The sequence below is a fragment of the Typopeltis vanoorti genome, chromosome 26, assembly GCF_054136105.1.
Source record: "Typopeltis vanoorti isolate ZY-2024b chromosome 26, IOZ_Tvanoo_1.0, whole genome shotgun sequence".
Classification (NCBI taxonomy): domain Eukaryota; kingdom Metazoa; phylum Arthropoda; class Arachnida; order Uropygi; family Thelyphonidae; genus Typopeltis; species Typopeltis vanoorti.
The window spans coordinates 5,265,872-5,280,449 of NC_143574.1; the positions used below are offsets into that span (position 1 = coordinate 5,265,872).

The 14,578-nt window shown below is 36.0% G+C and overlaps 1 protein-coding gene across 4 annotated transcripts in view; it reads left to right on the forward strand.

The window, feature by feature from the left end:
• The window catches only part of LOC150092284 (tyrosine-protein phosphatase Lar-like), a 1,042,795-nt gene that overhangs the window by 315,402 nt on the left and 712,815 nt on the right, over nt 1-14,578 (forward strand). For all 4 annotated transcript variants that reach the window (XM_090415047.1, XM_090415048.1, XM_090415049.1 and 1 more), the window contains exon 6: nt 10,426-10,608. In XM_090415047.1, the coding sequence (XP_090271173.1) occupies nt 10,426-10,608 (183 nt within the window). The remainder of the gene's footprint in view (nt 1-10,425; nt 10,609-14,578) is intronic.

Sequence of the window (14,578 nt, forward strand, 5' to 3'; positions counted from 1 at the left end):
ATCCAAACCTCGGAGATTCAGTGGCACACCTTGAAGAAAACCCTGATTGATTCAGCCAGAGAGGCATGTGGTGAGGTTGTCTGTAAGGATAGAAAAATCTGAACTCCATGGTGGACACAGGAAGTTAAAGAAGCAGTGAAGGAAAAGAAGAAAGCATATCAAAAGTTCCTAGCAAATAAGTCAGCATATGTTCTTAGAGAATACAGAAATGAATGTAAGAAAGCTAAAAACTCTGTAAAACTAGCTAAACAAAATTCATGGGAGGGCTTTGGTAAGAACATAGAAAATTAATATCAAGAAGGTGGCAAGATATTCTGGAGTTTGTTGAAGAAGCTCAGGAATGGAGGAAAGAGTGCTGAAAAAGGAATTAGAGATGATAAAGGTGACATGAAATCAGAAGAAAAAGATATCCTTGAAGTATGGAGTAATTACTTCAGAAAATTGCTAAATGAAACAAGCAGTGATGACAGCACAGTGGTAGAAAACACTGACCAGGTATGCAGTCAGGGATACATATCCATATCTGAAGTAGAAAACGCCATCAAAAGCCTGAAATGTGGAAAGGCAGCAGGAGCAGATGATATTCGACTAGAAATGCTCAAGTATAGAGGTATAAAAGTCTTACAGTGGCTGCACTGCATAGTTCAGAAGGCCTGGACAGAGGGACGAATTCCCGATGATTGGAGTAGAGCTCTATATATATGAAAAGAGAAATTAAACTGAATGTGAGCATTACAGAGGTATTTCTCTACTGAGTGTTCCTGGTAAGATATATGCAAGTATACTTGAAAAACGGTTGAGAAGGATTGTGGAAGAGAAACTTGGTGAAGAACAAACTAGATTCAAGTTGTTTATTATTTTAACGGTATAATAGAACACAGAAACTAAGTAAATAATTAATTTATTAACTTGATGCTGATATTTCGCTGGTATTATAATTTCGCTGGTTAAAATAATAAACAACATGTTCGACGAACACATAAGTCTGTCCACACGTTTAAGGAAACTAGATTCAAACCAAATAGAGGTTGTCAGGATCAGATTTTCACTTTATGACAGATAGTTCAGAAATCATGGGAATATAACAAAGATCTGTATTTAAGTTTTGTAGATCTGGAAAAGGCATATAACCATGTGCTAAGAGAGAAGCTATTCAAAACGCTACAGTTATATGGTGTCAATGAGACATTATATCAAGCAATACTTAGTCTTTATTTGAGTTGTAAATCAGCAGTTAAAATTGACAGAAGTACATGAAGGTGGTTTAATGTTAAATCTGGTGTCAGAGAAGGATGTACATTATCTCCTCTGTTATTCATTATCTATATGGATCACATTATGAAGGAAAGTGGTATTAAACCTGATATCAAAATTGGAGATGTTAATGTCAGCTCTCTGCTTTATGTGGATTATGTTATACTTCTAAATAAATCTGCTACAAGTCTGCAAGATTCCCTGACTAAATTGAATAGCTGTTGTAATAGATATGGTATGAAGGTCAGCAATAAAAAGACAAAGACAATAAAAATAGGCCGAATCATTGAAAATGTCAACTGTGTTGTGAATGGAGAACCTGTGGAACAAGTAAAACATTTCAGCTACTTAGGCACGATTTTTACTGAAGATGGTAAATTAAATATGGAAATGGACAACAGAATCAACAAAGCTTTTATGGTAGGCAGTCAACTGAATAAATTCATATGGAATAAGAGAGAAAGTAGCCAAAACTCTAAATTAGCTGTATACAAAACAGTATTCAAGCCAGTTTTAACTTATGGATCTGAGAGCTGGGTTAGAAGTAAAACACTTGACCAAAGACTAGAGACTGCAGATTTGAGAGTCCTGAGAAAGATTAGGGGCATGAACAGATGGCACCAATGACAATATCATTTTAAAAATGAGGATATTATGAAAAACTTGCCACTGTCAGCATCCAGGAATGTGTTAGCAGACCTTATCTCAGGTAGTATGGTCACTTAAACAGAATGGAAGAGGAAAGATTAGCGAAACAAGTGTTCTCTGTCAAGTTGGCAGGAAAAGGACCCAGAAGAAGACCAAGATATAGGTGGATTGATACAGTAAAAAGTGCCTTAGAAGACAGAAATATAAGATTTGATAATGTTGGAGTCTTGACAGGTAACAGAATGATTTAGAGGAAAATTGTAGATAGGAAGTTAGTAATGATATAAATTTTTCATGTAGCTATCATATCCTGTTGAAAGCTTATTTTTCACATGGTTAGAGTATAATAAATTTATTTTAATCCTTTATCCAAGTGTGAGCAAACAAAGTTTGCACCTGAAAATATCTTCAGGACTGAATATGGTGTTGTACTACCTTACCAGGGTAAGGCAGTACAACACCAGGCAACTCACAGCAAAGGTGGGCCAAGCTAACTTTCAGTCATGAAGATATTTTCAGTCGCAAACTTTGTTTGCTCACGCTTGGATAAAGGATTAAACTAAATTTACTATCATATCCTGTACACTCCTTGAGGGTATATATGAGGAATTTGATGATGATGATATATATATCAGTGGCGTCGCATGCCCATTTCGTGGCACGCAAAAATTTTTCAGTGGCGGGGGGGCTTGAAGACATAATTACATCAATAAATTTTTGTCAGTCATTTGTTAAAGGCATGTTTCTCACATAAACAAATGATTGACATTTGTTTATGTGAGAAACCAGTACAAAATTTTGTACTGGTTTCTCACATAAAATCAAAAAAACAGAGCCTGTTAAATGTGCCAACTGCAGTCGACCACAAGCACTAACTGCAGAGGGTGCACTGTCTGCCAACTGCAGAACACTAATAAGTGTTCAACAGGACTACAAAGAGAGTTTGATATGGGCTTTAAAACTATTGAAATCAGCGGGAAATGAGACTTTAGCCTGTAAGCATAGAGGACCAAATGTTCTGGAAAATGACCAAACCTCTATGCACAGATTGTAAAACTCTGCTACCAATTCATGGCAAATATGGTCTGGTTTATCATGACACGCAAAGCTGAAGCCTTTACTGACAGTCTAGAGAAGCAGTGTAGTCCAAACTACACCTATGCAGATCTAGACTTCATCAGTAAAGTATAGTATGTTGTACATTAAAATGCATGGATTACAAAAATTCCATCCAACTGACCACCAAAGAATAGGAAAGCGACGCAAGGACCATATGGAATTTCTAACGAAATCATGAAATGCTTACCTCATAAAGCCATAATGCACATTGTTGCTGCTATTAATACAGTATTAACATATTGCTACTGCTGACCATGATGGAAAGTAGCATGCAATCTTAGTCCCAAACCAGTTAGAGCAACACAATCTCCTCAAAACGCTCACTGAATTAGCCTGCTCTCCCTCCTAGGCAAAATAGCCAAGATGCCAATACTAACAAGAATTCAGAAAGTTACTAAAGAATTAAATCTCTTGTCTCTGATGAGCTGTTAGGATTCCTGGAGAACCACTCCACTCCACTGAACAAGTTCTCATTATCAAGGAAAACATCAGCATAGAGTACAACTGGAACTAGCAGATGTGCGATCTTCTTGGATGTTATCAATGCATTCTTTTTTTCATGCATTCACAATGGACTTCTTTTCAAACTCCTGGAAGCCAAATTCCCACCAGGGCTAGTTAAAGGTTCCAAATCCTATCTTAGCAATCACAAATTCCAACAAAGCTGCAGGAAATCAGATCTCTTCTGAATGCAAATCATAATAGTCATCCCCAGGTCTCTTGTTATCACCTCTGCTCTTTGCCATCTATTTGGCTGACACCCAAAGCACAGTTGCCACAGCAGCAGCCCTATATGCAGATTATTATTATTATTGTTCAGGCCTCCACGGAGTCAAAAGACTCATTGTGGGAGGTCCTTCCTAAGAAACACAGTCTATCAAGACTCATCGAGGGGAGGTCCCCCCCCACACTAAGAAACACAAAGTCTATCATACCACTCCTTAAACTCATTGACCGTTTTCGCTCTCACCACTCCATCAGGCAATGCATTCCATGGTTCAACCACCCTCCATCCAAAGAAACTACTCCTCACCCTCTTGCTCACAGTTTCCTTTCATAACTTCCAGGGATGGCCTCTTGTCATCACTCCTTCCTGCTGTTCAACCAAGCAAAAGAACTCCCTAGTGTCAACCCTGTAACCACCTCTCAACAGTTAAAAGTCTCGATCATATCACCTCTCCTTCTTCTATCTACCAAACTCTGCAGTCCACACTCCCTCAGCCGATCCTCATAACTATCATTGTACAGTCCTGAAATCATCTTTGCTATCCACCTTTGTACCCTTTCTACAGTTAATTTATCCCCTTCAAAACTTGGGGGACCAAATCTGAAAACAGTGGTCCAAGTGTGGTCTGATCAGGGTCTTATACAATGGAATGATAACTGTTTTATCTCTGCTGACCTGCAGAGATAAAACAGTACAAAACAACTCATTATTACAGCAATCCTCTGAGTTACCTTCACCACCTTTGAATATGTCCTCTAAATTTCAGGTTTCTATCAATCATCAACTTCAGATCTCTTGTTTCCCATACTTCCTCCAGTATAACTCCTCCCATAGAGTATGCAATGTCCCATCGATGTTTCCCAAACCTCAAAACCTTGCATTTTGCTGCATTAAACCGACACCCCCCTTCACTTGCCCATCTATCTAGCTTATTCAAATTCTCTTGCAGGGCTGCCGCATCTGCACTAGTGCGAATAATCCTTCCCAGCTTCGCATCATCTGCAACAACTGAATATCCCCTTGCAATCCACTTACAATGTCATTGATATGAAGGTTAAACAAGTGAGCCCATTTGTAACCCTCTGCTTCCTTGAAACTGCCCCACCATACACAACTCTCTGAGATGATAATTCAATAATGATGCACTCTCTCTGACCTGTATTAACAACTGAAAACCTACAAAATGCAATCTCAGAACTAGAACAATGGTTCAAAAAGATGCAAACTGATGTCTGTTAATGGGAAGATGCACATCTGCAGAGGATGAAGTGGTTGTGTTCCCATTTCGTGGCAACCAGTAACCAAATACTTAGGGAAATAACTGGGTACTTTGCTTCCATGTAGATCATGCTTCCCCAAAAGCAAATAGGGAAATAGGACAGCCATACCCACTAACCCACTGATGTAACAACAACTAAGCAAGGAACTTAAAGTACTCCTACACCTGTCCAAAAAGAAACCGAACTTTTCGAAAATAGAAGAAACTAGTGGTGCCACCTGTTGTATCTTTTTATTGTCGAAAGCGGCAATTATCGTTAGAAGCCGAGATATAGTGTCAAGAGTGACAGCGTGTTTTGATGAACGTCAGAAAATGAGTTTCAAACAGAGCTGCGATTGACTTTTGTGTTAAACTTGGTAAAAGTTTTACAGAAACGCAGCAAATGCTTCAGAAAGCATATGTGATGAATGCTTATCCCGTACTCAAGTTTACGAGTGGTTTAAGCGATTTCAAAGCAGTCATGAGACACTTGAGGACAACGAAAAGCCAGGCCGTCCGAAAACTGGACTGAGTGAAGTTAACATCCAAAAAGTGCATGATTTCATCAAAGAAAACCCTAAATCGTCCGTGAGATTCATTGAAGATGAATTGGGGGATTCCAAAATCAACTGTGCAGAACATTTTGACTGAGAGTTTGGGCCTTCATAAATTGAATTCGTGATTTGTTCCCCAGAAGTTGACCAATGACCAAAAAATGTTTCGAATTGAACACTGCAACACGGACCTCGTTAAACCACTCGTAAGGACTCGCATTTGAAATGATTGTTACTGGCGACGAAATGTGGTGTTTTGAGTATGAGCCTGAAACAAAGCACCAGAGTGCTGAGTGGAGACCACCAGAAGAGGGACATCTGAAAAAAAAAAAAAAAAAGTCGCTTGGAGAAGTCAAAAGTAAAGACGATGCTGATTTGTTTCTACGATTCCAAGGGCATTATCCACAAAGAATTCATTCCGCCTGGCCAAACGGTCAATGGCAAGTTTTATCTCAAAGTTTTGAAGTGATTGATAGCGAGAATTCGTTGCATATGGCATGAATATCATGATGCAGGCAGCTGGTCACTTTTGCATGATAATGCATCATCTCATCGTTCGAAAATTGTGAGACAGTTTTTGAGCAAAAACAAGTTTGTCTGTTGGTTCACTCACATATTCTCCTGCTTTAGCACCCTTGACTTCTTTCTCTTCCCCCGATTTTATTTGCCGATGAAAGGAAAGCGATACGACACCATTGAAAACGTTCAAGCGGCAGTAACCACGACCTTCAACAGTATCCCAAAAACCGATATAAAAAAACTCATTTAATGAATTAATTGGCCTGTGTTTCATTTTCTATCAAAAGTTCGGTTTCTTTTTGGACAGAGGGTGTATACCAGATGCTGATCAAGCTAATCCTAACATGTAGCTCACCTGCCTGTAGTCACATGGCAGATTCAAATGTTAATAAACTGCAGATAACAAATGTTAATAAACTGCAGATATCAAATGTTTATGAATAGTGTTCAATGCACAATGGTTCCTAACAAATGTATAGCTTCATAAAGAAGCTGGCTTCCTGAGATCAGAAGTTTGCTAGATGAAAGGGCTGCAAAATTTTTTGAAAAAGGTGCCATTCAGCCTAATTAATCTTCCAAGTGGTATTGACTGTGCAGAACACTGGCATCCCAGAACCATACTGAACAGGTAAGTTTTTTAAATGAACTGTCAGAAGTCCAATATAGGTGAGCTAAAGGCTCGTTGTTTCAGTGATACTTATAGGTTTCATAAATTAACACGATAACACAAGAAAAAGAGTGAATAATATATTTAAGTCATATATTTCAACATGAAAATTACAGATGATCAGTGGCATCAAGCAGCTGAATACAAATTTATTACAGATGACAGCGCATGATTCATTCTTAATAAGTAACACATTGGCACAGTTGAAAATATTTAATTAAGATGGATTAATTACAAATATTTTGATTCACATATCGTGGATCATCGTCAGTGTAAAACAGAAATGAAAAAAAATTTAACAACAATGAAGGTGTATGGAGAATGGAATCTCTCCTTATGTGCATGAGACAGACAGGTAAAAAACAATATGATGAGGATCAGTTCAAGTGTGTATGTGTGTGATTATCAAAATAAAAAATAAAATTATTATTATTATTATTATTATTATTATTCATGACACCTCCAAGGAGTCCGAAGACTAATCGCGTGAGGACACCTGGTATACAACTCTGTCTCCACCACTACCGAACCTCTACTACCAATCAACTACATTAACGCCATCCACTGCCCACCACCACGACCACAACAAGTATCTTTTGTCTGTAAATTGCATGTGTTTTGAAGTGCCGATTTGTATGCGGGATGAAAAACCCGAGTTTCCAGGAGAAAAAACCCTGCTACCTCCGTATGAGATCGGCTAACTCACCTTCAATTGAAAAAGTCCATATAAAGATTCCTCCCGTCACAACGGGAATCGAACTCAGGCCTTTTCCAATCGAAGGACGCAAAGTACCATCGTTCTTCCAATTGTGCTATGGAGGTGCTTAATAATTAATAATAATTAATAATTAAACAATATAATACTTAATAATAATTACCCAGATCTTGGGGAAATTATTATTTTTGAATGGTGATATGTTTAGATGTGTGATTAGAATAAAATTTCCCCATATCTTTGATAGCGAGAGGCGATCATTCTGACGAAAGTTCAAATGAAAGCTTCAGTACTTTAAATAAACTTATGGCAGTAACAATGGGATAAGCATGTTTCGGACCATATGCTATTGTGGTCATATCATTTCTATATTGTGCAAGGCCAAATATCTCAGATTTCTTATTAATTATCTAAGATGGTGCTCTTTCATATTTTTCTCCATGCAGCATCCAGTTTTTCTGAAGTAAGAATGGGGACAGTCACACAAAACTTCGTAGATGCCAGGAAGAGCTAGAGTGGATCATTTATATTTAGAAGATGGGAACTGTGATGACAGTTTGTTGAAAGGAATAAACATATCTGCTAGATTATACTTTTTAAGGATTCTAGCGATGTCAGAAATGTATGGGATGGGAACTCTTTGTTCTATCTCACTGTTTGAGCTCAGATTATAGGAATGAAAAATTGTATGGTATGCTCTGAGAAACCATTGAGATTTACATATCATATGATGTACAGAAGTTCTTGTTGTAGTTGTTGCAGTTAGAGCATATGATGTGTGAATGATGTAATTAGCCAGCCTGGTTGGCAGAGTGGTTAGCGTATCTGCTCTCCAGCCAAAAGGCTGCAGGATCGAATCCCACTGTGGGTATGGATGTTTGTGATTGTCTGTGGAATATCAGTGGTGGTGGTTGGTGGTAGATTTCATTGGTGTAGCTGCGGTTCGTTGTAGTTGGTGGATTGAGTGGTGGAGATGAAGAGCTGTAGAGTAGGTACCCTCCCTCGATGAGTCTTTGGACTCCCTGGAGGTGTCACGTAATAATAATAAGGATAATAATGATGTAATAGTTTCAATAATTCCAATCTTTTGAAAAGATTGGTAAGTGGATTGCTGTTGAGTATTATCTCCAGTAAACGTAAGTTTTCATCCTACTCCACTGCTCCTTTTCAAGTGGAGCAGTGGAGTAGGATGTCTAGGAAAGCTAGTTTGCTTTCTTTTTCTATTTCTATTGTGAATTAATTCATGGATTTAGATTATTTATGTTTGCTAGAAAGGCAGGTAATGTATCTTCATTGTGGGTCTAGATCAAAGATGTAACATGCCCAAAATGAACACTACAAGTGTGGATGAGAAAAGGATTTCTACTGGATGTTCCAGATAAAATCTTGACGAGAGCAGAATAGAGAGAGAGTGGACTACCCCATAGCTATCCCTTCAGTTTTTCTGTAGATTCTGTTCTGACACAGAAAATAACCTGAGTGAATGAAATGACAAAGTCTAATCATTTCACTATATATCTGGCATAATGGCTCGTGTGAGCAGATGAAGAGAATCTTTCAGAGGCATGTTAGTGAATATAAATATGGATATTAAGATTGAAACTGACCATTAAGTTTTTAGGTTAGATGGAAAGATTTTTCACTTTTTCCAGAAATTTTTTTATGAAATACAGGAATTATCAATGTGAGCAATAATATTTTCAGTTAAATAGTTAACTGAAAATATGAAGGTTGAAAAATATTATTTTTAAAACTCATTCTATATTTCATCTATTTGGCTATTTTACTTGTTCTAATTTTTCATAAAATATTTTCTGTTTATTGTCGTGATTTTCCTAAATAATCATCATCATTCATGTTTTCAGAGTAATTAGTTTTACTTCATCCTTGTATAAGTGTAGTAAATATTCTTCCTAGCATAATAATTGCGGTTATTATAAGAGTGACCCTTATTTAAATACATTGGCTATCAATACTCAAAGGGGTATATATATTTAGGGCATTATTGGTGAGTATAGAAGGCAATTAAGGTAGAATAAAAGAGGTGGAAAAATTTGGTACATACCTTTATTGATTCTGCGATGTCTTCCACTTCCATGATCACGCTTAAGGTTGTTACAAGCGGGGGGGGGGGTGTTCCTAGCATTCTTGTTCAATTAATAGTAGTTTATATACTGATGTAATTCAGTTCTTTGGTTTATATCTTCATATTTGTTTCTGTGTATACCCTAAAATGTGTGTTCAAACTGTTTGGAATAGCTAGTTATCCAAAATACTCATTTTATTTTCCAGATTTCGTTATTAATTTCATTTCTTAAATTTGTACAGGTGTTATAATTTTCTTCATTAGAGATAGCTTATAGAAAGTTTTTCCACTTGGTTAGAAATTAAATTAAACTTGCCAAGAAATTATATTTGTGTACTCTTCTTTGCTTACATCTGAATAAAGGATTATACAAGAATATAATTTCGAGGCAAGTTTAATTTAAATTTATCTTGTTGATGTATTAAAATAAATAAATAAAATATAAAGAAGATTTTTTTTTTTTTTTTTTTTTTTTTTTTTTTTTTTTAAGTGCGCCAATAGTTTTAACATCTTCTGAATACTAAAGCATTCAATGTTTTCCTTTTATTTCTGGCTTGTACCAAAGCATTTCTTTCTTTCAGTACATGTTTTTCTCAACTTTTCCACATTAAAAAATCGCTTATTATCATCTATTTTTAGGCACAAATTTCATTACATACACAAAATGGTGATAATATAAAATTCCTGAAAAATTATGTTCTCTATATTGTCTAAAAATTTATGAATCATAAATTGTTACAAAAATTTAGTAGAATATTTTGTATTGAATGACATAATTTTCGATGCATGTATACACATTCAAAATAGAATGAAGTTAACAAAACTGATGTGTTTTTTTTATACATGCTTCAATATTGTCATTTTGATTTTGTCTTCAGAGGAAGATCTACCACATGGATTCCCCAAATTCACCCGTCAGCCTAACATGCAAGGAATAGAAAAGGGACGAAGTGCTTTATTACCATGTCAAGCAGAAGGAGATCCTGCACCTGCTGTACGATGGTTAAGAAACATGATTCCTTTAGACATGACTATCTCCCGGTATAGTCTTGTTCAAGGTTGTAAGTATGATTTTTGTTCATCTGAAAAGGCTTGTATTATTTGATATCTAAATTTATAAAGAAATACTTATTCTTTTGGTTATATATAAGTAGGAAAAGTAGGAAATAAAGTATGCTCAGGATCTTTATTTTGTGTTTTATTTATCACTAACTATTCAAAGGTTCAACAAGGCATTTTTATGCTCAGATATGTGAAGCTGAAAAATGTATCTTCAAAATTCAGTTGAAACTGTTACACAGTTAAGTGCAATATCTGTATTTAGTTATAGTGCACAAGATGATTTATACATTGGTTATTAATTCTTCCCCATTAGTGGATTGCTTAAAGATCAAAACCAGAAAACTGGTAGGAGACCTGCACATAGCCTTTAAGAAATGTGAAGAACTGACTGAGTTTCTCACATAGTGTCCAATCCTCACCTTCATGTGCTGCACCCCTATAGAAGATATCTACTTGGATGCTGAGCTAAAGAGGATGTGCTGGTAATTTGAGACTTAGCCAACCAAAGTGTACTCTCTATGGCTTAAACCAGTGGTCGCCAAAGTGGTCGATATCGACCCCCAGGGGTCGACATAACATTGTTAGGAGTCAATTCGGGCTCAGGGATCGATAGAAAAATATAAGACATCATTGTACGGGTAATATTTAATTCAGTTAACTTGGATTACCTCCATCCTGAATGACAATGCAATTAAGAGTGAATCATGGGAACAGTGACATGAATAGGACCTGTAAGATGGAGCAAGATCAGGAAAATAGTTACGGAGGCCAATCAAGTAGGCCAAAATGATGTATTTACCAATAAACGGATGTCGGTGGTTCCCACCCGGCAGCTCGGCGGGAGCGAGATTGCAACACGTGTGCGGTTGCTTATTTACTTATACTTACACGTATTCGATCCCAGTCTAATTTTTGCGCATTGACATACAAGTGAGCGTTAATGTTCTAAAATTCATCAACATACATATCATAATTCAATCGTTATTCATTCACGAACTAAACTTTTCTATGTTGAAGAGTTGAGCAGGGCTGGTAGTTTTGTACATCCTATAGAAATACGTGAGTAGGTATATTATTTAGACTTATTACTTTTGCTTAGTGACTTCAATTTTAATTATTTTGTTACAACTTCAGTAACCACAATGGCAGCTTCTGATGCTAAAAAGAAATGCAGACAATATTCGTGAGAATATTTGAAACTTGGGTTTATTGCTACATTAAGAAATGAAACGAGGCCTATGTCTTCTCTGTGAAAAAACGTTTAGTAACGATGCAATGAAACCAGCAAAAATGAAAGATCATCTTCAAAGACTCCATCCCTATAAGAAAGATAAAGATCTTGACTTTTTTTAAAGAACTGAAAGAGAAATACACACATCGATCAACTATAAAATCATTTATGAAAGCACCTGCCGAAGCTGACAATAAACAAGGATTAACAGCCTCCTACAAGATTGCTTTTAATATAGCAAAAAAAGGAAAACCACATACAATTGCAGAGGACATTGTTATACTCGCAATCAAAGAAGTAATTGAAACCATAATGAAAAAAGATTCTGTGCCTGTTTTAAAATGCTTACCATTGAATGCGAATACCGTGAAAAGACGTTTTGGTGAAATGGCTGAAGATGTAGAAAAAAACTATAGTATCAGAACTCAAAAATAGTAAGTAAAATTCTCCATCCAACTTGATGAATCTACATTCGATAGTTCTTCTTTTCTTATGGCTTATGTAAGATATTATAGTAAAACCAAACATCAAATTATTAACGAATTTTTATTTGCAAAATATCTTGAAAGTGATGGAACGGGGTTGACAATTTTTCAGTGATTGGAGGAATATTTAAATAAGTATGATATTCCATTTACTAATATAACAGCAGTAGCCACAGATGGCGCACCTGCAATGGTGGGCCGTTATCGAGGCTTCGCTGCCTTTCTGAAAGAAAAAGTTCAAAGTGTACGTACTATTCACTGTGTGTTGCACAGATATCATTTAGTGGCAAAAAAATCTCAGTGACGAACTGCATGATACTCTAAGAGTTTATTTTAAATCTGTTAAACAAATTAGTGCTAATCCTCTTAAATCGCGATTGTTTGCCAAACTTTGTGAAAAAAATGATGAAGTATTAAACCAATCACTCTTTCATACTGAAGTAAGATGGTTTCCTATAGGTGCAAGTCTACAAAGATTTGTTGAGTTGTTCGACTCAACCCTAGAGTTTCTTACAGCTGTTAATTTGTTTTTGAGTGATGAACTGAAGAGAAATAAGAATTATATTTGCTACTTGGAGGACTTATTTTCAAAATTTAATGACTTACAGACCCATCTACAAAGTAAATATATCACGATTATTCAAGCTCGGACGATTCTTTTAGGCCTCCAAGCTAAATTAGCCTTATTTAAATCATCATCATTACGAAAAGAGTTTCAGTACTTTTCGAATCTACGGCAATTGGAAGTAAAAGATGAAGACTTAGAAATATCCACAAAACATCTTCAAAATTTGAGCGATGATTTTAAATTGCGCTTTACAGATTTTGAAAACATGCACATTCCAGATTGGGTTATCACGCCATTTTCTGCAGATATTGAAAATATCGATTGTAACTTACAGGATGAACTTATTGAATTGCCAGTTGATCTTGAAGTTAAGACACTTTTTAAAAATAGGACTTTAAGTTACTTTTGGATGAATATAAATGTTGTTGAAAAATATCCAAAACTTTCTGAAGTGGTACTTCCCTTTTTGCTTGTATTTCCAAGCTCGTACATGTTGAAGCTGGTTTCAGCCATGTTAATTCCATTTTAACAAAGCAAAAAATAAGCTAGATATAGAATTCCGTGGCGATTTAAGGCTGAAACTTACTAATTTTGAGCCCAACATTGCTAATCTTGTTGAGTCACGAAGCACACCCTTCACATTGACAACGTTAGTAAATTGTTTACTAAGTTAATAAAAGTCTTATTTTCATATATATAAGGACGATTGTATTATTGCTATTTTGTTATCTAAATTAAATTTTATATATTATTTATCCCTCCTATCAAATATGTAATGTTAAGAAGGATGTCAAAAACAAAAATGTATCCCTTTGATGTTAAGCCAATATAATAATATATACTATATTATACATACAATAAACACTGTAACTATAAAATAAGCGATCTAAAAACTCACATAAGCATCTTTTTTGCTTGTCCTATTATAATTACGTAATAGCAAAATAGAGGGGGTCGATAAAAAGTCGAGAAACTCTTGAAGGGGTCGACGGTCAAAGAAGTGTGGTGACCCCTGGCTTAAACCATAAATAAACATGATGGCACAACATGCCGATATCATGCTAGCTGGGAGTCACCTGGTTAAATAAGGTACTCCCTTTTTTTTTCAAGAGAGAACCAAGAGAACTTGAAATTGCCTTCCAATCAAGTTTATCTTCATTTTTGATGTTGAATGCTATTACTATTCCTTCCTTGCCTTGATTATTATTGCCTAAATGTATCATCTAATATTAATTATTTAATAGGTTTTCACCTGTTTTAGTTTTCTTTGTCTTGATAACACCAATTATGCCTATGCAGTACTTTTACAGTTCTACAAGTTTGATTTCCTTTCCACTACTACTTATGCTGAAGACTTGAAGATAGGAGCTATCAGCATAAGAAGTAGCAGTACCAAGACAAAGAAGACTAAAACAGGTGAAAACCTACTAAATACGAGGGACGTCCAGAAAGTAAGTTTTGTTTTTAAATATTTTCACTGCAGCGCTGCGATTGCAATGGTGTGCATGCGTGCTGAGTTTGTTGATTCCTTAGCAAGCCGTTAGTGCCATTTTCAGACATTCTTGCAGTGCATATGCTTCTTGGTGTGTGTTTATAATCTCTAAGAAAATCGTATCGCTCGCTGCATGCAAAATTAGGTCACTTATCCATTTCTTGAATGCGAGGAATGCTAAAGCAGCTGAAAT